The 26,469-nt window shown below is 44.6% G+C and overlaps 1 protein-coding gene across 2 annotated transcripts in view; it reads right to left on the bottom strand.

The window, feature by feature from the left end:
• Positions 1–26,469, bottom strand: part of SAR1B (secretion associated Ras related GTPase 1B) — a 470,631-nt gene that overhangs the window by 211,934 nt on the left and 232,228 nt on the right. For both annotated transcript variants that reach the window (XM_086931492.1, XM_086931493.1), the window contains 2 exons: positions 14,481–14,600; positions 2,885–2,950 (listed from right to left, as the gene is read on the bottom strand). In XM_086931492.1, coding sequence (XP_086787618.1) covers positions 2,885–2,950; positions 14,481–14,600 — 186 coding nt within the window. The remainder of the gene's footprint in view (positions 1–2,884; positions 2,951–14,480; positions 14,601–26,469) is intronic.

Raw genomic sequence — 26,469 nt, forward strand, 5'->3', positions numbered from 1 at the left:
TAGCTGGGGCAGAAGTAGTCTTTATCCATGTTTCTGTGAGAAACCCAAGATCCGGATTCGAGGAAGTAAGGAAATCTCAGATGTGAGTCGCGTGTTTGGGGAGAGAGCGCATGTTAGCTAAGAAGGCTGTCCAACTATGGTCAGCCGGGTTTCCTCCATAACTTTGGCGTTGTTGGGTAGGGTACTGGTATTACCGGAAAGACTGTGGAATTTCCAATAGCGGCATGGAATGGGGCCTTCCAGGTATGGGGGGAACTGATGTTTGCAGTGGTGGTTCAGGGCGTCGGGGAAGTCCTGCCTGTCACCGTGGTTGGCCAAATTTAAGAGCTCCTGCCTGGAATAAATGATCTTCACGTTGACATCGGAGTGGGCGGCCCTACCTATGGGAAAACTGGCATAGTGACTGGCACCTGGCAGCGGTCTGGCGCGGACGGGCGCAGACGGGCTTGCCTTTGGTGCGCCTTCGGTGCGCCGCTGGCGCGCCCGCTGCGCGGTTGAGTGACTGATGTCATTTATGCCCAGGAAGGGCGGGGTGTACAGAGCAACTAGTCCTCGCCCGACAGTCCTACCAGAATGGCCGCTGACCCCCAATGCGTCACACGGCAGCACCTAGTTGTCTGCGGGGACCGGGGTTCGAGCGCGGTGAGGAGGTGGTAGGTACCAGAGTGCAGGAGATTTAAAGTGCAAAAAAGTGCAAATCAATGGTTTAAAAATTATTAAAAGACACAATCTATCCTGAATATGGGGTGTCGCTGCTGAACGGGTAATTCTCACGGTGCAGGGCAATTCAAAAGAGGAGGCGGATTCTATTAAACTCTCTAGACATCCATCTGAAAGGTGTGTAGTCGCCATAAGTGCCACTTTGTGCATTGGTGTATTGCTAAAACTCAGCAGCCTAGACTTTGGTAGCCAGTGAATATTTTGGATTTTCTGTGAGATGGCTTTGTTCTGGGTTTAGCTGTCTCTACCAGTCAAGCCCAATGGGCAGCAGTTCAGGTTTTTCTGGAAGAGGGAGTTTCTATCATTACTCCTTTGGCTCAGATTTATTGTGTAGAATATTTTTACAGTGCCTAGTGATTCGTTGGCTTGCTGGGCATTTGCTTTTGGTGCTCAAGGCATTGACTGATTCTCCTTTTGAACCTACTGGTTCTGTAGAGTTGAATTTCCTCACAGAGAAAATGTTTTTGGGTGTCAATTTGTTCAGAGAGAAGGGGAAGTGAATTTGGGGCTGTACTTTCTGTGTCACCTTCTACTTGCTTTTTTCCTGATAAAATTGTCTTTTGTCCAAGTCCTCCTTTTTTGTCCAAGGTTCTGACTGCCTTTAACTGTACAGAGAACATTGTTCTCCCTACCTTTTTTCCCACTCCTTCCTCGGCTGAGGAGGAACAGTTGCACATTATGGATCTACATAGGGATCTGTCAATTTATTTAGAAATTATTTTTCCTTTGTGGCAGGTGGGCTCTCTATTTGTTACATTTGGGATCCCCAGTAAACGGTCTAGTCCTTCTATGGTAACTATCTCTAGATGGATTAAATCTGCCATTATCAAGGGCTATGATTTGTGTAATGCTTTTATTCCTCTACAGGTGCAGGGTAGATCCACAAGAGGCATTTCGGCTTTATGGGCATTCTTCAAAGGGGCTTCCCTTAAATATACGTGCTGTGCTACTACATGAAGTTCTCCACACACTTTCTTATCTCATACTCGAGTTCAGTTGCAGGAGGATTTGAGGACTGGATCGGGGAAGATCGACGAGGAGGAAATGCCCCTGTTACTTCCCAGTAATCTTCTCTACTCCGAGTCCAGGCCTTCCTTGATACAGTCCCCACCTTTCCTCACAGATTGATTATATTTTTTTTCTTATTCTGATGGTTGTCTAGCGCTTGGAAAATTAACCGGATATGACGTTGTAGTTCCACCTTCTTATAGAGATGGATGGGTAACAGCAGCAATCTTGGAAAAACTAATTTGTGTTGGCAAGAGAGGTTCTTCAGGGTGAAACCTACATCTTGCAAGTGAAGATTGTATCGGAGAAGACATGGACCTAGAGAAATCTAGATTACTGGTAAGTAACTGAACATTTACTGTAATATGTGTATTGTTATGAAGAGGTTGCGCCCTTAGCATCTTACAACTGCTGACATGGTCAAAAACTTGCGCGCATTCCCATATAATAGATTATGAACTCTGCCATTAGGAGCTTTTTCCTGTTAAGTGAGCAGCAGAAAGTTTCAAATGTATGTCTGCATGATTACTTTTACAAAGGCCATATGTAAGTATTGGAAATTTTGTGACCGATCAATATTAAACCTAGGTGTGTGCTAGTGAGATCTGTTTAATACAACAGTACATTTCACTAAATCAATTGTATTCTATGAATTGAGCTACATTTTTATATTATGAAATGTGTTGTAAAAGAGTACGTCGGCACTACTCATGTAAAGGAAATTTTGTACATAGTATGATTTATGTACTTTTTAACGGCTTCATAATCTCAACCATGTTGTTGAATGGAATTGATTTTTTAAATAAACATTATCAGAACCGAACTCATCAAGGCCAAGGCGCACCAAGATTAAAAGATAAAAATCTGCTTTTACAATATAAGTGCCATAGGACCCGTGAGCATAGTTCCCCAGATAGCATGGCCATACACAGATGCAGTTGGACAAGTGCCACCATGGGAAGTCAGGATGGGTACGGGGTCCGTACACTCTACCAAACCATTCTCCATCAAAAGGTTTTGGCACACTGGTGTCCTGAAACGTTTCGGTCCCCACACATATGGATGATTAAGTCTTAATAACATGAAAAGGGGACATTAAAGCGTTCATTGTAAAATAGGCACATCATACATATATAGTACATATGATCTTTCTTACCTTGAGCGTGCCCACCCAGATCAAAAGTGGTAAACGTCATGCCGGCAATTGTTAGCTCTTCAGAGGCTAAAACACAAAGACACACAATAGTTTATGCAAAAGCTAAACATCAGACGTACTTTATTTAACATGTATGTATACAGGTCCTAGTGCACTGGTAATTCAGACATTGTGCTTGGGTTGGAAATAAGAAGAAAGCAATATACCATGTGATATAATTTTATTACAAGAATTAAATAGTGATTATCTTGCAGCAGTTTATAAAACATCCACCACATTTTATACTGCTTGATTCCTTAGATATTTTTGCCAAAATAGCCTCAAATCATTAATTGGAAAAAATAATCATGCAATGCAGTGTTTTATACAAGATAGGACATGTCATGAAATGGGTCATATATATTTATAAGGAACAGAAGCAAAGGAGAAAAAAATCGAAGAGGTAACCAAAAAAGCGAGAACATAAAAAGAAAAAGTTCAGGTCACTCACTAGAGTGACACTTGTACTACCAGTTCTTGGGAATGTATGAGGTTACAACGCATACATTTACAATGCATGCCTTTACAACACAGTTTTAACATCGCAACATCTTTAACAATGCATTCTTTTACATAGCATGCCACTACATCACTTTTTCAGAAACTACCTTTACAACGCATTCCATTACATCGCATTATACCTTTACAACACATACCATTACAATGCATACCATTACATTGCATTTAAGGTAAGTGTTGAATAGTATAGGGGTAATAATTACCAGTTTAACTCCATTGAGTGCAACAGTAGGGTAAGTCTTGGATAGTGTAGGGGTAAACGTTACTATTCTAACTCCAGTGAGTGCAACAGTAGGGTAAGTGTTGGATAGTGTAGGGGTAAAAATTACTATTCTAACTCCAGTGAGTGCAACAGTAGGGTAAGTGTCAGATAGTGTAAGGGTACTATGCGTTGTAATGGTATGCATTGTAATGACTTGCGGTGTAATGCCTGCGTTGTAGTGACATGCATTGTAATGACGCGCTATAGTGACATGCAATGTAATGGCATGCGTTGTAATAACATGCGAGGTAAAGGATGTTGCGATGTAATGACAGCTATGTAAAGGTAGTGTTATGTAATGACTGCGCTGTAAAGGTTGTTTCCCGTCCTGGGTACTCCTGGGTACTCCTGTCTCAAGATTAGTAGAAAGTGCCTGAAGTACCAATACAAAATGCAATTTGACAACTAAATTTTGAAGCGAAAATGTCCCTAGGAATTTCTATAAACACTAATCTCTAGAGGGCCAAAAAGCATCCATCAGTATACCACGTAAAAAACACAGTACAATAACAGAGGTATCCTGGCAAAGGATATTAGATCAGCCAGGCTGGAGTACTGCTGTTCCCAGTGGGTGCATCCATAAATTCATGAGCAGACCTCAGAGGATTCATGATGCAGCAGCTAGGGCCGTTTCATTCTGAGGGTAAATAACGAGAGCACATTAGCCTGACACTTACAGGCTGCACTGTTGACTGACAGCAAATACAACAGTTGGATGGAGAGTGAATGAAGAATAAGTGAACCACAATGGGAACGTTAGAGGAAATTCCAGTTTGGCATGGACTGTGAAGTCCATGCCGTGCTGGAACTGGGGGTGCATGCACACAGGGGGGCGCATGTTGTGCCCCACTGTGTGCATCCACATGGAGTGAGGCATAGGCCCCCTTTCTGTCTTCACCGCCATTGTTTTCATGGAGGACAAACCGCCATGAAATTAGTGGAGGTGAGGAAAGTTGTGATATGCTTGGCGGGACCGCTGCGGTCCTGCCAAGCATATTACTGCTGCAACACCGCTGCACCACCAGGAACTTATTATCCAACTCTGAAGAGAAAAATAGTATCTTCTCAATGTGGCAGGAATTGTGATGGTCAATTTCGCTTCTTTTCCTCATTGGATGTTGTGAACATGCAGAAACCCACTAGAGGAATTTACTCTAGAACCAGTAATTCTGTACATGTATTATCTCACTCACTTTAATTTTTTATATTTCCTCCTAAGCCTGCTGACTGAATTATCCTACTAAGGCCACCACTACAAGTGGCCTCTTAATTTCAATGGAACTGGTAGCAGCACTTATCGGTCCCATCTGAATTATGCAATCCACTGTGTTCCTGCAGATGTTTTTACTTTCAAATGCACATCGTTGTCTGAAAACCTTGGGAAAATAAGGAATTATTGATTGAAATGGCCCAGGAATTGGTAATTCTCCTTATAATTCCTCATTTCTATGGGGACCCGTAGGGTCCCACTCGTAATGGCCCATATTTTCCCCAACATGGGGTCACCAATACCCATAGTGTCAATAGCTATGAGGGTAGGAAAAATCTGGGTAACTCGTAATGAGGACAGTAGTACAACAAATGATGAACCTATAAAACGTTTATGAGACCTTTGCCCTATCTACCCGGCGAAGAGTAACCGCCCCTTGGGATGCTTATGGGTGGCTTGGGATCCATCACAGACTGTATCATTCGGAGGGATACTAAGGTTTAACACTATGATTTGGCAACAAACAGGGAGCGTCCTGTGAGTTCTTTTATAGACTGAGCATTACACCTTCCTTGCCAACCTTACGGATGGAGCGGGTGGCTACTGCTCACAGATTTAAGCCTCTCATTCTACTAATTTTTCAAGGCAGGATTCTGCCCATGTGCTTGGTACTGACAACACTGCAAGCAGCCTTTCAGTGGTCAGAGCAAATGAATGGCAGTGAAGACGGGGCAGGCTCCGGAGCCCTTCCACCGGGTGTGTAGTCTCCACTGTCCATTTACTCCTGGACACAGAGGGAAAGAAATAGGAGCCCACAGGGACGAGGGTAGGGGATGGAGGAGGGAGAGAGCAAGAAGAACCGCACAGAGATAAAGAGGCAAGAGAACAAAGCACATGCGAGGGCAAGTCTGGAGGCAGGGCAAAAGCGGAAAGACCAAACTGTGGACTCACTGTTGGAGAAAATGAAAAGAAAGGCGAAAAGCACATCTAATAAAGGGAGGTAAAGTCGACAGCTTCAAAATGTCTAAATATTAAAGATTATACCTTCTGCCAGTCCTTATTATAGTCTTAAGTGTGTTGTATTCTAGGCTTAATCTAAACATGCAAAGTGGCTACAAACACTGAACTAGATCAATATGTCACCTGCATAGATTTCCCAACAGACCTTGAATCTGAAACGCCAGTAGCAGCGCCTGAAGTAAGACCAACAAATGCAATGGAGGCGCCTACGCTAAAACTTGTTCTGCAGGAAATTTCACTCAGGCCGAATATACATCACAGATGTTCAGGTAAGGAGACTCCTCTTCCTATTTTCCTGTATGACAATAAAACATAGGTACTACGAAAAGCAAAATCCTATTTTGCGTCATCATTTTTCTAATTAGTATTTTTCAAACCTTAAAAATTCTATCTCTTTTTGGTCACAGACCGCTGGCAAGTAGTCTGTTATAATTCAGGATGCTTTACTGACTTATAATGAAGCAGCTGTCGGGCAAGACTAACAGTATATCATTATTGGGGAATATGAGTAAATATGCCTTTACCTTATTTACAACCAAATATTGGGTTACCGCACCTTGAGCAAATGAATCTTGTATCAGATTTATCAGCGGAGCCCTAGGGTATGACTGACAATAAACTCACTGCTCTTGCCAAACTAAACTTTGCTGAAAACGGCTCTTTGTTCATGCCGGAGAACAGAATTGATATTCAGTGTTATATTTCCGAGTTAGGCCCATGCAGCAAAGCAACTTGTTTCTTACATTGTCCTATTTTTTAAGAGTGACCTTTTGCAAGTATTTGCGTGCACGACAATGATGGATTAGTTTCCCTGAAACTAAACTTGTTTACATATCTAGCTTCGCACAAAATTATCACAATGCCCTGAACATCATGTACAAGCAGTGGCGCCGGCATGGCTTGCTGGTGGTAAGGCAGGGGGTGGGGGTGGTTAGGGATCGGCATAACATTAAAAAAAAAATCAGTTACCTTGAGGCCAGGTCCGCGTCTTCTCTGCTCTTGCTCTCCTGACTCTGTCTCTGACAGGAACAGGAAGCAGATAGCCAGGCTCCCTCCCCTAAGACAATCACAACGCTGCAATGCAGTGTTGTGATTGGTCTGATCGCCGTGACACGGCGCTCAGCCAGGGGCTGTACGGGTGGGCACGTTCTCCATGCAGGCTCTAATGCAGGTAGCATGGAGAACGGGGAAAGTGCACATGACTGCTTTGGGAAGCCCAAGAGGGCCGACCAAACAGTCATTGCACACTTAGGGGTGGGCAAACCACTTTTCCCTTGCAGAGCAGCCCCGTCCAGTCACCCAGCCACAAAGCAGCAGAAAGCTGACTAAAATGAAAATAATGCAAAGTTATTATCATTTTATGTTTCTGCTTCCCACTGCTTAAAAGCAGTGGAGTGACGCTCCTCCGCCATAGCGGAGGATCCGCCCCTGTGTACAAGGTCTCTTCACACACTATGTACAAATGTCGTCCCTATGTTCATTCTTGGGGAGAACAAGGCTAGCTACATATCCATAATCTCACTAATCTATACACACATCGCAAGGCAGCTTTCTATAATAAAAGATGGGCATCCCGATAGATTAGGAGAGGAAGGACTTCAGTTGACACGGAAGGTCCTTGCATGCTGAGACTTCATCACGCAGCGGTCTGACATCTTGTGAGGGGTGTCCATTTTGTGACCAAGAAGGGGTGAGAAAGAGTTCTCCCTAGTAGGTTTAGGTCCCGAGGGGGGAGAGACAAATTATGCAAAAAATACTGAACCTCAGTAAGGACCTATATTTCTTTTTTACATTGAATCAATCTCATCATTTTTATAGGATGCCAAAGAGAGAACTGTAAAGTCTTATTCAAAATAGATTTATTAGTTTTCTTCACATTTTTATAAAAAGTTTTTTAGACACATTTTATCAACTAAGTCAGTCATTGTGTACTCAACCAAAATTTGATCTAATTTACAAACATACTTTTCATGACATAGAAAACATTACGTTAAGGATGCCCTCTAATAACATCTACACTAAACATACATACAGACATACTTACATACCAGTCATACTGTGATCTATTCTAAAATGACTCATACAAAAGACTAATTTATACAGGACAATAGACTAATACATTTGACAATTCTGAGGTGTGCTATGCAGAATACACTAGAGAAACAAGATGGTATAGTTCTGCTAGTTATGATGGATTTAACTAGTTCGTATCCGTGACAACTGATGTTAGGCCGACGTACGTTTCGGTGAGAGCCACCTTCCTCAGGGCCAAAGAACATAGACAATAATGTGTTACACAGAGATTATTAAAAAGGGGTATTCGAGGGCGTCAGACAATTCTTCGGTGATGTAGTTTTGGTAGTCACTGAGAAAATATATTGGCACAGATCCTGGACAGTCTATGATTTGAGACAAGAACTATGTTTATGGCGAAGGGTTTACTATGTTAGATAGACCAGTTTTTTCCAAGGGGCGAAGGGCTTCCGCATGGATAGCGTATGTTCTGGTTTTGTATAATTTCGTTTGATGGTATGTCCTCACATTCCGCCTTTGAATTGTGTACTTATATATTTGCTTTTGCCATGCCGCTGCGGTGGGTTTTATAATTTGTAGACCAAGATATGCCGAGCCCTGGTCTTGACTCGGCAATTTGCGCGATCGGGGGTTCGCGCGATCGGGGGTTCTTGTGACTGCTCCCTGGGAGCAGTCACAAGAACCCCCGATCGCGCAAATTGCCGAGTCAAGACCAGGGCTCGGCATATCTTGGTCTACAAATTATAAAACCCACCGCAGCGGCATGGCAAAAGCAAATATATAAGTACACAATTCAAAGGCGGAATGTGAGGACATACCATCAAACGAAATTATACAAAACCAGAACATACGCTATCCATGCGGAAGCCCTTCGCCCCTTGGAAAAAACTGGTCTATCTAACATAGTAAACCCTTCGCCATAAACATAGTTCTTGTCTCAAATCATAGACTGTCCAGGATCTGTGCCAATATATTTTCTCAGTGACTACCAAAACTACATCACCGAAGAATTGTCTGACGCCCTCGAATACCCCTTTTTAATAATCTCTGTGTAACACATTATTGTCTATGTTCTTTGGCCCTGAGGAAGGTGGCTCTCACCGAAACGTACGTCGGCCTAACATCAGTTGTCACGGATACGAACTAGTTAAATCCATCATAACTAGCAGAACTATACCATCTTATTTCTCTAGTGTATTCTGCATAGCACACCTCAGAATTGTCAAATGTATTAGTCTATTGTCCTGTATAAATTAGTCTTTTGTATGAGTCATTTTAGAATAGATCACAGTATGACTGGTATGTAAGTATGTCTGTATGTATGTTTAGTGTAGATGTTATTAGAGGGCATCCTTAACGTAATGTTTTCTATGTCATGAAAAGTATGTTTGTAAATTAGATCAAATTTTGGTTGAGTACACAATGACTGACTTAGTTGATAAAATGTGTCTAAAAAACTTTTTATAAAAATGTGAAGAAAACTAATAAATCTATTTTGAATAATACTTTACAGTTCTCTCTTTGGCATCCTCTAAAAATGATGAGATTGATTCAATGTAAAAAAGAAATATAGGTCCTTACTGAGGTTCAGTATTTTTTGCGTGACCAAGAAGGGGTCCTTCATTTTCTCCCACCAGGTAATGGGTTGGATCATTCCTTGGGGGGATTCTTGGCTCTACACCGACACACACTCTGGGTACACTTAGAGTAGGGTTTGCTTAGTAGGAGTACGTTCGATTTCTGCCTTGTTTTATATGCTTGTGTATATACATTGTCTTAGCCCAGTGGTAGAAATATATCTACTATTCACACTTTTGGTGCTTGTGATCACTTTTATCTGTTTCTGTTTATTAATCATTTCAGCACATGTATTTTATACAAGAATAATGTTGGTTCAATAAATATATTGAAAACGTCCCACTGTGTATTCTCTGAATACATCTCTGAGAATAAGTGAGCATGGGCGACTGAGCTAAATGTTCTGTACTGTTTCCACAATCCCTAAGGGGTCAGGGTTGTCATGTTCAGTAGTTGTCAGAAACCTTTCGCTCCGTGGTAAGGTTAGGGGGGCATACGTTGGTACTGTAAGCTAGCTGATTTATAGCTGCGTGGGTGTCCGGAATCAGCCTAGGCACCAGGCCCCTAGTTTATGTTGTCCAACAAACATGCAGATCATATGGATTAGTAGGAACTACATGACAACAGATCAGTGCCAAATGCTGAAATGGATGCCCTTACTTGAGCATGCACCCAAGTGGTAAGCACCTCCTGGTCCTTTGCATACTGTCATCAGTTAGGAATAGTAATCATTTACATTCAGAACTCACGTAGGTCTTGTATTCGTACCGCACTCATGTAGCTAGTTTGTGAACTTTCAGTAAATTAAATGTACTATATTTTCTTCAAATTATTTCCGATTAATTCTTCATCATAATCAGTTTTTTAAGATAGTACTTCAGATGGATTTAACTTGATCACCAGTGCACTTCGGAAAAGAGCACATTCATCAGAATTGCTTTCCTTAACCAACAATTTATGTGACCGTCATTGTATAAAAGAAAGCAGATAAGCTATTATTGTACTCACTGCTAAAAATATTAAACCAATGAAAAACATGTCCATTATTAGTACCTTTAGTTAAAAAAATATCACGTTTGTTTAATCTCCAAGAACATCTAAGTTATCTGTCAGAACAACCATCATAAATTAAGCTTTTTGTTTCAGGAAATTAAAAGCAAAGGAAACAGGTAAGTTATTCAGTAAATAACAGGCAGATTACATAAGCGGGTCCGCAATGAAAAAGTCTTACGTTGAGCCTCAACACTGCAAAGTGCTACCAACTTTCTTACAAGCCAAGAAGAGAAAAAAAGGAAAACATCTGCACTAACCATCAGTAATCCACTTTCCACACCATTGAGCTGCCCAAGCAGTCAGGCTTTCTATCCACCTTTGAACCTATGTCTCTGTCGCAAATCCTTGGGATTAACGAGAAAAACAAATCTTCTAGCTTAAATAATGCCATGCTGTCATCCTTGCAGAACTTTTACCCCAAACATCGTGGAAGTGGTAAAACATCTCTCAAACAGGGTTAGGTCTGCAGCCTTAAAAATATGATAGATTCACCCATTTTCTAAATAAGCAACACTAGACAATAAAGATAAAGGCTACTATTGACCTATCTCTGTCCAGCCTCTCTCTAGCAAGATTATGTAAGTAGATATTTCATGGCAATTCCAAAAGTTTGTGGAAACTTACTCTACACTTTGCAACTGACAATCACGATGCATTTTAGGCAAAGAAACAGAAACCACCACGATGGAGATGAAGGAAGATCATTTTATAACCTTGACATGGATCATTCTGTAGTCTGGGTTACACTTGACCTTTCAGCTGCAGACCATGAAATACTTCTAGATTTCCTAGAGAAATGGGCAAGGGTGATTTGGGAAGCCTTCCAGAGGAACGTTGTTTCATCTTCAAATGGGTTGACCACTTTCCAAGTGAAAACTGGGCACATGCCTTATTTGAAATCTACAGAAAAGTCATGGACCAGGTCACAAGCCGAATGAAACTACTGTTATAAATGTAGGCAGATGATCCACAGGTCCACAACAGACTAGAGAATGACCCTAAGCACCAGAACAAGATCTCAGAGCATCTGCAAGAGGAAGTTCTAACTGAAACATTATAAATCCAAGATAATATTACGATAACTAGAAACCTGCCAACTAGTCAAAGGATGTGAGATGACTCAAAATCTGTGAGAAAAGTGAGGCATCTAGGCACATTGGTTGATGCAGATTTTAACCTCTTCTGTCAGCTCTCAGCAGTCAATGCAAAGCTTAAACTGTTACCCCCCCAGAACTGTTTCCACCATAATCTGCCCTAAGTAGCTACTTACAGAGGCAGAGTCTAGTTCTTTACCCTCTGTATTTGGATTTTCTGTTCTGGTCGCCAACTGCACTTTGATTTCTGCTGGCATGTCTTGGGGTGGTACTGTCGCAGAGATTACTACTCACTGGTGGTTCCTTCATGAGGTGTCTTCAGGCTGCTCCTCCTCTATCAGATACTGAGCCGACACATAGATGCCAGTAAGATGTTTGTCGACCATCATCCGACATGGAATTGCAGCGATAAGACACAGTGCCTTTCTCTTGATAAAATATTTGATCAGTGTTTGGTAGTTCTAGAATGTTCTTTGTCAGATATTATCTCCTGAATATATATATATATATATATATCAAATATTCCATGTCTGATTTTACATTACATTTAGAGAAAAATTATTTTCAGTTAGGTTGAACTTCTCCCAAACCATTGTTGAAGAAATGCTCCCCGTTTCCTGTTTACTTCTACTTACAGGTCACGTGAGAAATCAGCTCAAAGAGGGGTCGGCTGAAATGTTGGGTGCTTTGTAACATCGTTCCTTTGGGGTGATTCTTATTTCTACAGTTATCCTTTCTCATTTTAGCCAGTTGTCTGCTCTGCTTGAATTCCTGAAGGCTTTTTTCTCCATTTCAGTTTTAAACTTTTGGGTACTTAAATATTCCTCAGTATACGCCTATACCTTTGAATCGCTGTTCAATATGGACGCCATAGAGGCATTTGGAAAGAGGTAGGCCTTTTCTTTGAGTCAAGAAATTATCACCTGCGTTGCTAATGAATTCTAATCATTGACACTGATCTCCAACTAGTGTTTATTAGGAAGTTCCTACTGTTGAAGAACATGAAGTATTAAGATTTGGACACTGTTCTGAATAAAATACTGCAATATGGTATGTGTGAGAGAAAAAAATGATAACTACAGAGCACCCTGAATGAGTCTGTGAGACAATGCTGCAACATGATGAAGCCAAATGACACTATTCAGCTCTGAAAGAATGCTCATAGCTCACTGTGAAGTACATTATTATTTTCAAAGTTCCGTGCACGAGCTTCAAGACAATCACAGAGAATGGCACAGAGTATCTGCAAAATCTGTCCATTCATTTTCCCAAGCAAAGCCTCAGATGGGGTATCTCCAGATAGATCCTGCTGAATGCAAGGAGAAACATGGAGGAAAAACAATCGAAGTTCAGGGTGGTCTCCTCTGAATGGAATGGACCCTGGTCTCTGGGCCCTGTCTAGTCTCCCATATTTGCCAAAAATCATTGAGATGATTTTATCAAAGAAACCTTTCCATAACAACCAGCAAGTGCTGGGACCACTAGCATCCAATGAAAAACCAAGACCCTTTGATGGCATACTGAAAGCTTCACCCTCTCCAGACCTCATGCCACCTGCCACCACAGACACAAACCTGACAGCAGCGAAACTCTACATCTCCCCAGAACTTATGCTGAGCCTAGTGCCATTACGTGGAATGTCAGAAAACATAATGCAATAAATAAAATAACTTGGTTCACATCACATAAAATTGGTTTGGATTTTCCCAATGGGACTCAGTTTACCAACCATGGACGGATGGAGGGTGAATTTGGCCTTGATGAGAATTTAGCACATGATCCGCAGATGACAGCAGTAAGTGTTAATTCACTGAGCCATATGGCAAATAGAGACATGGTCACATGCAGAGAGTTGTGGGGGTGTGCCTGATCACTAACATTTTAGTGCAGAAATAGGTGTTGGTGATGTCTACAGTAAGTGCTGACTGATAAGTGCCTGCTGGCAGTGCTGATAAAAGGGTGTGGGAAGATATTGAAAAATAGGATTGAAGAGAGTAGAAGAGAATTTTAACAGGTATAATGTTTAAATGGGATGGAAAGGGAATCCCTCAAGGATTCTAGTAGTTGTGGGATATGGTATTCCTCCATTAAGGAAGACCACCATGAATGTTGCAGCGATGCTATGATCTAAGGTTAAGGTGGGCCTCTGAGGTGGAGAAGATGCAGATTAGTCAAAAGTCGTTATGGAAACAGTAGTGGGAACTCTTGTTTACCAGAGAAAAATAAAGCAGCATCCAGAAAGGTGTAATGCAGGTAAATGTGGTTACACACTTTGCAAAGATGTCCTATTCTTAAAGTCAGAAAAAAGAAAGGAGGCATGACGAGTGGGGTGTTAACTTAAACCTATACTGTGAAAAGATGCTTCTGTCTTCCACTTAGTTTAGAAGAAGGTGGGCTGAATGTAAGAGTATGTGACCAGTAAGAAACAAACTGAAAGGTTCAGTAACTGGTAATAGGGTTATCCTTTAAATAGAAAATCACATTAGCAGAGGACGATCGTATTGAAAATTCAATTGTAAAATGGCTTTACCCGTCATGTGTTCACCATGCTAGGAAAGCTAAAGATCCCTGTAGGTTTTAAATGTCTATCTTCCTACAGTGTGACTCACAGACTACTGCTCTAGGAGAAATTCTACAATAGTAATAAGTAACATAGCAAAAAAATTAAAAAACACTTCACAATTATGAGGGACTTCAAGAACTCTATCAAACATACATAATAAGTCAGACATAAGATTAAATACACAGACATATGATTAAAGACAAACGCCTTATAAATGCACTTACTAGGATGTGTTGTAGGAACATGTTGCCCCAATCTGTCATCTCTCAACATCTGCAATAATGTTGTTTTTCCTGCATTATCCAATCCAAGAAATACTAGCTTACCCGATTTCTTATACAGTCCTAGAGAAGAGAAAAATGTTTTGTTCAGGTACTTATAAAATCATTACTGCAAAGAGGTAGTTGCATTCACTCTGGTTGTAGGTAGTTTGGCTGCTCTGAGACTGATATCTGCAGTTTGGGGTGGGAGAATCACTGCGACCAGCAGCACATCACAAACATCACCCCAACACGAGTTCCATGCCATGAAGAATTCACAAATCTTCCTTTGTTCCCTTCCCTACACTTCTCCCATTTTCTATTTCTCCCCTTCTAGCCTAGTGTTTATTTCCTTATTTATCGTTAAAAAAAAAATTGTATCAGTCAGCCTCAGTGTACCTTTCCTCTTACCGAAGCTAGACCGCTTCTACACATGCACATCCTCGGCCTCAGTCAACATCCTAACTTCCTGCCGATTTCACATCCTGCTCATGTCTCATCTTATCCCGAGGCTTGTGTCAGCGTCATTTGCATCCTAAGCCCTCCCTCTCACTAGTAAATATTCATTCCCTTTCTTTTTTGTGTTATACGTTACATTTAGTTGGGATGCTGCCCATGCCATGCCTGGCTGATCACAATAAAATTGCATCACTCTGTGGTTATTTCCTACTTAGATAATTGGACCGGTATCTATGGGGTAGCAGCACCTGTGTAAATGCAACAATATAGAAAATATATTGTTGTATCCAAGCCTTCTTTCATGATCCTGTTAGGTATTCCAGTCTAGTTGAACAATGATGGAGGTGCACAACTTAAAAAGTCCAGTAGACCAAATATGTATAAAAAAGTCACTTTTTTATTAGATCAAAATATTTCACATTTTAAAACCAGTTGAATCAGAGTATCAGCCAACGCGTTTCGCTCCCACAATGAGAGCTTCCTCAGGGCTGTAACCAAAGATAAACATACAAATATATAAATAACAGATATAAAGTCTAGTTTAGTGTGACTTTCACAACAGGAAGGATATGTACGTTACCCAAAGCCAGGCAGAAACTGACAGCCGCCCTTGGGGTTTAAAGAGGGCGGTAGCTTGGTCTCTGATTAATACAGCAGTTATCCTCTGGGTTCTAGATCAATAAAGAGCTGCCCTCATTTACTTAGTGCTTCTGTTCTGGTATGTGCAGGGGTGAGAGGAAGAAATGTGTGCTACCAGGTAGAGGGAATCATTTAGGCTCGAATCTCTGGCACTCGTTTCTCTATGAAAGCACAATATCCAAAGGAAGAGCGAAAATAAAGTCCATCTCATAAACTAAACTTTCTAGGGTAACAGGTACAAGCATGAAGAGGCATCTCCCTGCTTCTCGAGGAACCTGTCCATTCTCATTGGTCTGTTATATCCACTGCAGTCCCTTGCCTCTAAAGTACATCAAAGGGCCCCAGGTATCTATGTCTTGGGTGAAATCAGTCAGTACTTAATAGAGTGTGACCATAAGAAACAAAGGGCCACCAAGACATATGGAGGACATATGGAGTGAGATTAAAATCTTAACATGTGGTAACCAATATCTCACCACACCAAGATATCGATTCATTGACATAAATGAACCGAGATTCCCTAAGACTGCCCTCGCCAAGCATGCAATACCTTTAATACCTCCCTCAGCACAATGCTTTGAACCTGCAAGAAGTGATGGGGAATATACACCATGGACTAATGCGTTTCATATCAGCTCAAGAGGGAAAGAATGTCAGGGCAAACGGAAGTCTAAAAATAATGAGAATTTAATACCAGATACTATGAATGAAAAACAAATCAATAATATGACAACCGGTATCATATATGTATAAACAGCAATGTAATGAAGGCATAGAGCGATAAATTCAAAGTTTATTCTTGGCAATTATTGTAGTAGTGGAAAATGACAAAGAGTTTACTGAAATCTTTAGTTGGTCAAGGCTCTAGGACCAATCTCATTGCAGAAGAGGTTGCCACTGTCTGCAATAGAAAGACTTGCGCTGTCTAAGATGGTGGGGTTGCTGCATTTTTCATTTGCAAACACACCAGAAGAAGCCCCCAGACAGATATGCACAGCCTTCAATGCGTTATTAATCAAAATCATTTAGGGGAGAGGTGGAGCTACAGCAGCACTCCACAAGCTCAAAATACCAACCCTATACAGAGTTTTAGGAGCTCCAGGTTATACTGGCTTACCTACCCCAATTCAGAGGAATCTAGACTTGTGAGGGCTGTAGCGGATGAGACGTCACCATTGGACTTGATATTTGAAGAAAGAAATAGCTTTGAACATCAATTTAGATTGACAAACCCTGCTAGGAAATTCTGGAAGCAGTGCCTGGCACGAATGAAAACTGATAAAGCCCACTCACCAAATCTACCATTGAGTTCTTAACTCACATTTGAGGAACTAGATAGGTACAAATGTTACAAAATAGTGCAAAGCAGAAATCACAAGACTGGGTGACACACCTTTGTTAGCCTTAGACAAACATGCCTGACACCTCTGGGTTAGTTTGTAACATGGTTACTTTATCAAGACATTCCAACAAGCATAGAGCTATGAGATGGCAAAACCCATAAGATGCAATGCTGAAAGTAAACGCTGGCTGGAAGGAAACAAAGGCCGGCCTCAAAGTCCCATCAGACATCACACGGAATTACAATGGTCACATTTGGGCCATGCATGGTACACACCCTCTCACTTTACAGTGCCACAGCTCTCCTCACTCGTCCACATACTAGTCCGGATTCCTATAGAACAGGGAAACGCGTGGAGGGTAGGGGCCCTGACCAACCACGCTACTTGATTATGATTCATATGATAGATATGGGCCTACAGCAACTGACGTACTGGTTGCCATTGATCTCACACATCACCCTGAACAGACCAGCCTGATCCCTCACCCAACTGCGGGATGTGATGTGATGAGTATGCTTACCGTTACCACTGGTGGCTTCTCTTGTTCACTGTTACTGTTATTTCCATCTTAGACGCATGCTTCCCTAGGATATACCCCGTGGTTTGTTCCACACCGCAGCTTGAAAGGCATTGCTGGATATTACATACAGTACAAGGGAATTTATCTACCCTCCGAGGCAGGGGGTGATGCACCGGTTTCCTTCTACCCAATGTGCCTACTTAAACTTTCTACTGTGCAAAATATTTAAGCCGTTGATAGGAAAAATATTGGTTTATGATTATGTTCGTGTGGAATGCCTGATTGTATCAGAGGGATGCTATAACACCATGTGTAGAGTTGGTAAAGGCATTGAGAAATAGTGTTTATGGTTTAAATCTTTTTATTATCATTTCAAACATGACAAATGGGGAGCAGGACCTCCTGCTCCTTCAGGACAGTGCGATACAGACTTCTCAAGTCAGCGGAGATGATCTTACTAAGTAATTGGTAGGAGCGGGTCAACAATAAACAACCCACATAGAACACATGGGGAACAACAAAAACACCCCCCACACCCGCCCCCTCCCCCGTCCACAAATGATAATTATAGAAATAAGAAAGAAAGTAGAGCTAGCGTAGTGTAGGTTACCGTGGACGCCTGGGGACTCGCTTCTCATGGATTTGCGTGTCTGCCAAGCGGAGGAGCCGTAGATATCGGGGGCAGCTCAGTTCCCGGAATTCCCTTGTAAGCAAGATCAGGAAGGGCCGCCACAGCTCTGGGATCTCGCCACCTCTTCCCGCCAAGGTGAGAGATAATTTCTCCATACCCAGGACCATCCGTAGTCTATGCAACCAACCCAAGTGAGGGGGAGCCTGGGGGGAGCGCCAATGTGCAAGTATGTTCTGGGTAGCTGCCCCTAGGGTGGTGGCAATGAGGCGGCCTCTCCTGGATTTCAAAGGGTACATCAGTGGATTGGGCAACCCTAGAAGGATGTAAGCTGGGAAGCGTGGGAGTTGGGGGTCGAGGTGAGAGTCTATATCGTCAAGGATTGTGGCCCAATATGTGTGAATCCTGTCACAACTCCATAGCAGGTGTTCTAAGGTGCCTAGTTCCCCACATCCCCTCCAACATCAGGCACTAATGCGAGGATCGAACCGATGGAGGCGTTCCGGTGTATGATACCAATAGGTAGTGACTTTGGTCATTGTCTCCGTGAGTCCTGCGTGATAGACTGAGTGCCGGGGCCTATAATATATGCCGCTCCATTCTTTTTTTTTTTTAAATTTAAAATTATTTTTATTTGCATTTTCAAACCAAGAAAAAATAGTAAGCATGTCACAGCAGATTGTCCATCACATCCCACTCTTCCCCCACCAGCCACCCACCGCCCAAAACATAGCACAAAACATATCACTTCATATTTATATATGAACAAGCCATCCATATCCGAAATATATAGCTCCATCCAAGTCCTTCCCCTATACATTAGTGCTGTCAGTGTAACATACCCTACCCCCTCAGAGCCCCCCATCCATGCCATAGTAACGTCGCCATTTCCCCCATACTCTATAAAACTTCTTCGGGCAACCTCTCGCTTTATAGGCAACTCTTTCAGCCGCCATATAAATGTCCATACCCCTCCTCCATTCATCAAGCCTCAGGGGGTTCAGGACTCCCCATACCCGCGCCACATCCCTCTTGCCCACCACTAATGCCAGCGTTAGAAAAATTAGATGAGGTCGCGTCAAATCTACCTCGTTCGTTATCCCCAGCAAGACTAGTTTAGGCTCCAGGGATAGTGTCATTTCGAGTATTTCCCCAAGCTCCCTCAGTACTCTGGCCCAGTATCTCTGGAGGACCCCACACTCCCAGATGGTGTGGTAAAAGTTGCCCTCTGCATGTCCACAATGCAGGCAATTAGGGTAATTGGCTCGCCGCATCCAATGTAGGCGGTATCTATCGTAATAGACTATGTAGAATTTTGAATTGAATAAGTCGGAGTCGGATTTTATTGCCACTTCCCTAGGGTGCATCAGGGCAGTCTCCCAGTCCAGCGCGTCCATCTCCCCTAGGTTCGATTCCCATACACTTTTCAGTTTCGCAAGTCCGTCCGGCATGTTGTTAAGTAGGGTTTTATAAGTCAGTGAAACCAACTTAACCTGTGCCTGGTCCTGCAGCACGCGACCCTCTAACGGAGCATATTCCGGCAAGGGATCCGAGAGCACCTCTTCCGCCTGCCAGGCATGGCATATTTGCGCATATTTAAAAAATTGAGTGTGGTGCAAACCGTACTCTGCTCTTAATTCCTGGAAGGACTTCAGGGCTCCCCTCCGCTGGAGGTCACCCGGCACTGAGATACCTATATTATCCCATCGTCGGAACCCTCTCAGCTTATGTAATTCCCGTAGCCATGCACATTTCCAAATTGGGGTTTGTCTTGTGGGTTTATGCTGCCAGCCAATCCGTCTTGTTGCCCTGTCCCACAGCTCTACGGTCACCCTTGTTGCTGACAGAGGTGCTTCTTTCCCCCTCCCTCCATATATGTAGTGTAGACATGTACGGTGTTCCAGTTTCTCCCTCTCCAGTCTATATGTGGGGTGATCTACCGGGGCATGTAGCCAGTCATTGATTGGTGCGAAGTGTTCTGCCCAGTAGTAGGCCTCAATATTGGGAAGGGAAATCCCTCCATTATATTGGTTCCTCTGTAGGGTCTCCAGAGCTATCCAGGGCTGTTTCCCTAACCAAAGCAGATCTCTAAGTCCCTCGTTTATCTCTTTAAAAACCTGACGCGGAAGGGGGAATTACTCGTTTTGTAGTGCATACAGAAACCACGGTAGGGTGATCATTTTGTATATTGCCGCCCGTCCTAACATTGTGAGGGGGAGGGTCTCCCATCTGATCGCGTCCTCCTTAGCGCGGGGACACGCCGAGATGGCGTAATCCATGCGCTCTATAAATGTCTTTATTATTATTATTAAAATTCGTAAAAACTCATTGGATATTTTTCGTATACGAGATAGAACTGCTGCTTGTTATATAAATCCCTAAGTATGTGAACCCTTCTGTCGTCACCCGTAATGCTGCGGGCAAGGCTGGCCCCAAGCTTTCATAACCAGGGCTATACAGGATCGACTTGTGCCAATTTATATTATAGCCTGAGCGCGAGCCATATCGGCCCAATAACGTAAACAGGTGCGGTATCGAGACTTCCGGGGATGTAATATATAACAGTATGTCATCCGCATATAGCGACATTTTCTCTTCATGCCTCTCCCCACGCCGAACTTTAAAACCAGTTATTTGTCTATCTTGCCGTATTTCGCAGGCCACCACTTCTTTGGTGAGGGCGAACAACAGCGTCGACAGGCGACATCCCGGACGGGTCCCTCTCCTTATAGGGAAGTCCTCGGACAGCACACCATTAACTTTGACCCTCGCTCGTGGATCTGTATAAAGAAGAGTAATCCATTTCAGAAACTTCGGACCAAATCCAAACTTTATCAGCACGCTATCTTTAAAGGGCCAATGGACCGCATCAAACGCTTTTTCAGCGTCCAGGGAGAGAAACACATGGGGATCCTCCCGTGCAGACACTTCCATCAACCAGTTGTGTGTCCTTCGCAGGTTGTGCCTAGTCGCCTTATCCGGCAAGAAACCCATCTGATCTAAATGGATCAAGCCTGTAATCACCTTTCTTAGTCGCAGGGCCAGGATTGTCGCTAGGAGTTTTACCTCTACGTTCAACAACAATATGGGGCGATATGATGAACATTCCCCTGGCGGTTTGCCCTACTTATAGATGGGAACTATTGTGGCTATACGAAAATCCGGAGGAAGCATCCCCTCCATCGCCCCGTTGAACAAGGCCAACATATGAACAGTAAGGAGGTCCGCCATTTTTTTTTTAAATCAGCGGGAAACCCGTTAGGACCAGGAGATTTCCCTGGGCGTAGCTTAGCAAGTGCTTCCCGCACCTCTGCAACTGTAATCTCTACCTCCAGGCTCTCTCGAGCCTCTACGTCCAAACTGGGGGTCTCCACCTCTGATCGATCTCGGCCGCCGAGCCTAGGTCTCTAGCCCCATAGAATTCCTCGTAATAAGCTGCAAATGCCTGCGCTATCTGTGTGTCTGTTCTACTAGGTCGGCCATCCGCGCCCATCACCTGGTCTACCCATCTCGCCTCCTGTTCCCTACGACTCAACCACGCCAACAGTCCACTCTGGATCATCAACCGACCCCTGCCCCCACAACGCCTTCAACAAGGCTGACACCATCATCGCACCCCAACTCCGGAACATCATCAACAGCTCCTTGAACACTGCCACCTTCCCGGAGAGCTGGAAGCACGCCGAGCTCAGCGCCCTCCTGAAGAAACCAACAGCGGACCCCACCGACCTCAAGAACTTCCGCCCCATCTCGCTCCTCCCTTTTCCCACCAAAGTCATCAAGAAGACCGTCAACAGACAGCTTGCCGCCTTCCTCGAGACGAACGGATCCCTCGACCACTCGCAGTCCGGTTTCCGAGCCAACCACAGCACCGAGACCGCCTTCATCGCAGCCACTGACAACATCAGATCCCTGCTCGACAACGGGGAAACAGCGGCCCTCATCCTCCTGGACCTCTCCGCAGCGTTCCACACTGTCTGCCACCGCACCCTAGTGCAGCGCCTCAGCAACATCGGAATCCAAGACAAGGCACTGGAGTCGAATGGATCATCTCGTTCCTCACCGGAAGAACCCAGAGAGTCTGCCTCCCCCGTTCAGATCCGAGGCCACCGAAGTCATCTGCGGCGTACCACAAGGATCATCACTCAGCCCCACCCTCTTCAACGTCTACATGAGCCCCCTCGCAGCCATCGCACGCCAACACAACCTCAACATCATCTCCTACGCCGACGATACCCAGCTGATCCTCTCCCTCACCAACCACCCCGCCACCGCCAGAACCAGCCTACACGAAGGGATGAAAGACATTGCCGAGTGGATGAAGAACAGCCGCCTGAAACTGAACTCAGACAAGACGGAAGTCCTCATCCTGGGATCATCGCCCTCCGCCTGGGACGACTCCTGGTGGCCCCCTGCCCTGGGCACCACTCCCAAGCCAACGGACCACGCACGTAACCTGGGCTTCATCCTGGACTCCTCCCTCTCGATGACCAGACAAGTCAATGCCGTCTCATCATCGTGCTTCAACACCCTGCGCATGCTCCGAAAGATCTTCCGGTGGATCCCCACCGAAACCAGGAAGACGGTCACCCAGGTTCTCGTCACCAGCCGACTGGACTACGGAAACACCCTCTACGCCGGAACCACAGCCAAACTTCAGAAAAGACTCCAACGCATCCAGAACGCCTCCGCACGACTCGTGCTGGACATCCCCCGACACAGCCACATCTCCGGCCACCTGAGAGACCTGCACTGGCTCCCTGTCAGCAAGAGGATCACGTTCAGACGCCTCACCCACGCACACAAGGCTCTCCACGACCTAGGCCCCAAGTACCTCAACAACCGCCTGACCTTCTACACTCCCACCCGCCAGCTACGATCGACCAGCCTGGCCCTCGCTGCCGTTCCACGCATCCGCAGAGCCACCACCGGAGGAAGATCCTTCTCCTACCTGGCAGCCAAGACATGGAACTCCCACCCCATCCACCTCCGGCTAACCTAGGACCATCTCTCCTTCAGGAAGCAACTCAAGACCTGGCTTTTTGAGCAGTAACGGACCCCTCTCCCCCGGCGCCTTGAGACCCCTCTGGGTGAGTAGCGCGCTATACAAATGTTATGATTGATTGATTGATTGAACAGTTTCCCAGATTTGTCCCCTACGTCATATAATCTATGCAATGTTGCCTGTGCCTGCGTCTTGGCCTTATTACTCATCAGGACCTTGTATTGCTGCTGGGCATCCAGCACTCTTCGGAGCGCGGGTACTCCCCCGTCCAGGACATGTTGCTGTTCGAGCTCCAAGATTCAAGTTTCCAGGTCCCTGATGTCCCCCTGCAGTCTCCTCCTGTCCTCTGCTATCCTATTTTGTATTTTATCACGCAGGACAGCCTTCAGAGCTTCCCAAATCATCACCCCCAACTGTACGGAGCCCAGATTGTCTGCCAGGTAGACCTTCACGTCCGCCCGGAATCCTCGCAGTAGGTCCCTATTCTGGAGATCCCAGGCCGCCAATCTCCACTTCCCAGTCTTCGCCCCTAGCCTCCATCCCAGTGTCACCAACATCGGCGAGTGGTCTGAGATGCCACGTGCCAGGAATTCTGCTCGGCTCGCAGCATCCAGTGCACAGCGGGGCAGGAAGACGTAGTCCAGTCTGGAATACACCCTGTGCGCCCCAGAGAAATAAGAGTACATTCTAGTCTCCGGGTGGAGCCATCTCCAGGCCTCCGTTAGCCCCACCATGTCGATAAATCGTGCTAGAGGGGAGTGTACCGGGGGGTCCACTCGATCCCCTGACCTGTCTAATGAGGGGTGAACCACATCATTAAAATCTCCACCCACCACGTGTAGAGAGTCCGTGTAAGCAGAATAATATCAGTCACCTTTGCGAGGGTTCTGGCCTGTAACCAAGGGAGCGCATATACTGACACCACTGTCATCTTCTGGCGCCTCCAAGTCCCCGTTACTCCAACATATGTACCTTGTGGGCCCGTCCATGTGTCTGTAACTATAAAAGGGGGGGATTTCCTAACCAGAATGGCTACCCCTCTGGAACCTTACGAATACCCTGCATGGGCCATTACCTTGTACTCCCCTCTAGCCGGGAAACCACACCGTGTCCCATGTAGATGCATTTCCTGTAGTAATACTATGTCTTGGGCCATCCTTTTAACTGAGGCCATCACCAATCCCCGTTTTATCTTTGCGCCCAGGCCGTTTACATTCCAGGTAAGGATTTTGACTGATCCGCCATCTGGCGCCTCTATCTCAGGGCCACCCATCCTTTCAGAAGACATAAAACTGGGTCAGGACCTGCCTCGGCAAGTACCCGGTGTAGGGTGTATGGGTGTAGTGAACTCTCCTGTCTGCAGCATGCTAATGATAGAGATACAGCTGTTCAGGTGAAGGAGGTCTGTCGCCCACCCTCTGCTCCCCTGCTACGAACTTGCTCGCTTCACCCTCCTGCAAGAGATTGGTGTGAAGGCATAAATCATGAACATAGAACTAAGGAAACAATAGAGAATAGCCATCAATCCAATACTGATGAAGCAAACAGTTATAGAGAGAAAAAGAGGAAAAAAAGGAAAAAAGAAGGGGGGAGTGGTCAACTTGCGTGCTCTCTGCTACAGTGTCCACAATAGGCTGACCCGTGTTGTCCATGCCGCTCCATTCTTTGTGAGATAGAGCCCTCCCTAGTTCCTGCTCCCAGCGAGCCCTGCCTGCATTATAGGTGTGGGTGGTGGCTACAAGGAGATGTTTATACAGGTCTGAGATTAGTTTTTTGTCTGAGGATCAGGTAATCAGCCATTTCACGTACGGGTTTAATCTGGGGTTGGAGTGCCCAGTGTCTAAGCTGTAGGTAGGACATCCTGTCTGCCTCTGGAATTCCACAGACTGCTCTAAGTTGCGGGTATGGAATGATGTCCTCTAGATTAAAAAGGTGTCCCAGAGACCGACAAGGGGAGAGGCGCCAGCTTGTGAACGCTTTGGGATGCAGTTCTGGAGTGAAATCGGGATTATTAAACAGGGGAGTCAAAGGGGAAGGAAATTACGTCAACTCGTGCTTGATGGCGGTGCGATCCCAGGCCTCCAGAGTTGTACCTGTAATGTAGGATGCATAAAGGTTGGGCGGTTGTAACGACCGGATTTTCGGACCAGATAGAATCAGACTAGAACACCACTAACCCAGCCGAAACGTAACCATCTCCCTCCTCAGGACCTACTTACAAAAGGCACTTGTGTACCTACCTAAGGATGGGGAATTAGCAATATACAAGCTTAGATCTTTTACAACACCACACTCATACCTTATAGTCTCGCGGCAACATGGACCCAGACTACACTACCCTGAGGCAGTTCCGATTATTTACCATTACACACTGATAACCATCAGTGCTCACGCAAGCCACAATCCGGTGGGTATACACACTGACCACAATCAGTGCTCTCGTTATTTCCTACATACACAAGCCACAATCCTGTGGGTATACACACTGACCACAATCAGTGTTCTTGTTACACACCTTGTTCTCCCGGTGCTCTCGCAAGCCACAATCCTGTGGGTATACACATCGACCACGGTCAATGCTCTCTATAACGCCGCTACACAACGACGATCACTTTCCTATGAATACCTTCTCCATATTGGGAACTCTCTCTCTCTATCTACTAGGACAATACAATATCATAGATTATGGGACAGATAGACAGGTCAATCCTCTCCCACACAAGAATGGCCAAATTACACTGTGTAAAGGTTATTCCCTATTTCGAGTGCTCCTCTACTCCCTTGCTCAGTTACCATTTACCTGGAGGGGAGTCGCATCCGTTCACATAACAGCATCTGACTAGAAGAAAGGTTAACTTTATCATAAGGAAACAACCATCACGCACTAGTTCGCTAAGAAGTGGGGTATCTTTATTCATTAATAACATCAACAATATAACACTACAATATCACACATAGCCTGAAAAGCAAAAGGAAAGGTTAGAATATGTGTGCACACTAATAAGAAAGGGTCGACGTCACCTTATGAATATGAAGTCTGGACTCGGTAGTCATCTGGGTTCCCTTCTCGTCTGTGCCTTGGCTCGTCTTAGGATCACCCCTGCAGTCACGGATACACGTCTGCACCGCTATGCTCTGTCTCCTCCGTTTCCCTCCATGTCACTGGAACCTTCCTCTTATTCTCTGTCTCGTCAGCTGCACTCTCGCTGTTCTGCACTACTCCTCTCTCCTCTCAATCGCGGACTGTCTTCACCCTCCAGCTTCGATCTTGTAAATCAGTTTCTACCACTCTGGTATTTGTTCTCTCCACTAACTGCTTCACTCTACATGCTCTGATCTTAATGTCAAAGCTGGCCAGC

The sequence above is a fragment of the Lissotriton vulgaris genome, chromosome 7 (assembly GCF_964263255.1).
Source record: "Lissotriton vulgaris chromosome 7, aLisVul1.2, whole genome shotgun sequence".
In the NCBI taxonomy this organism is placed as follows: domain Eukaryota; kingdom Metazoa; phylum Chordata; class Amphibia; order Caudata; family Salamandridae; genus Lissotriton; species Lissotriton vulgaris.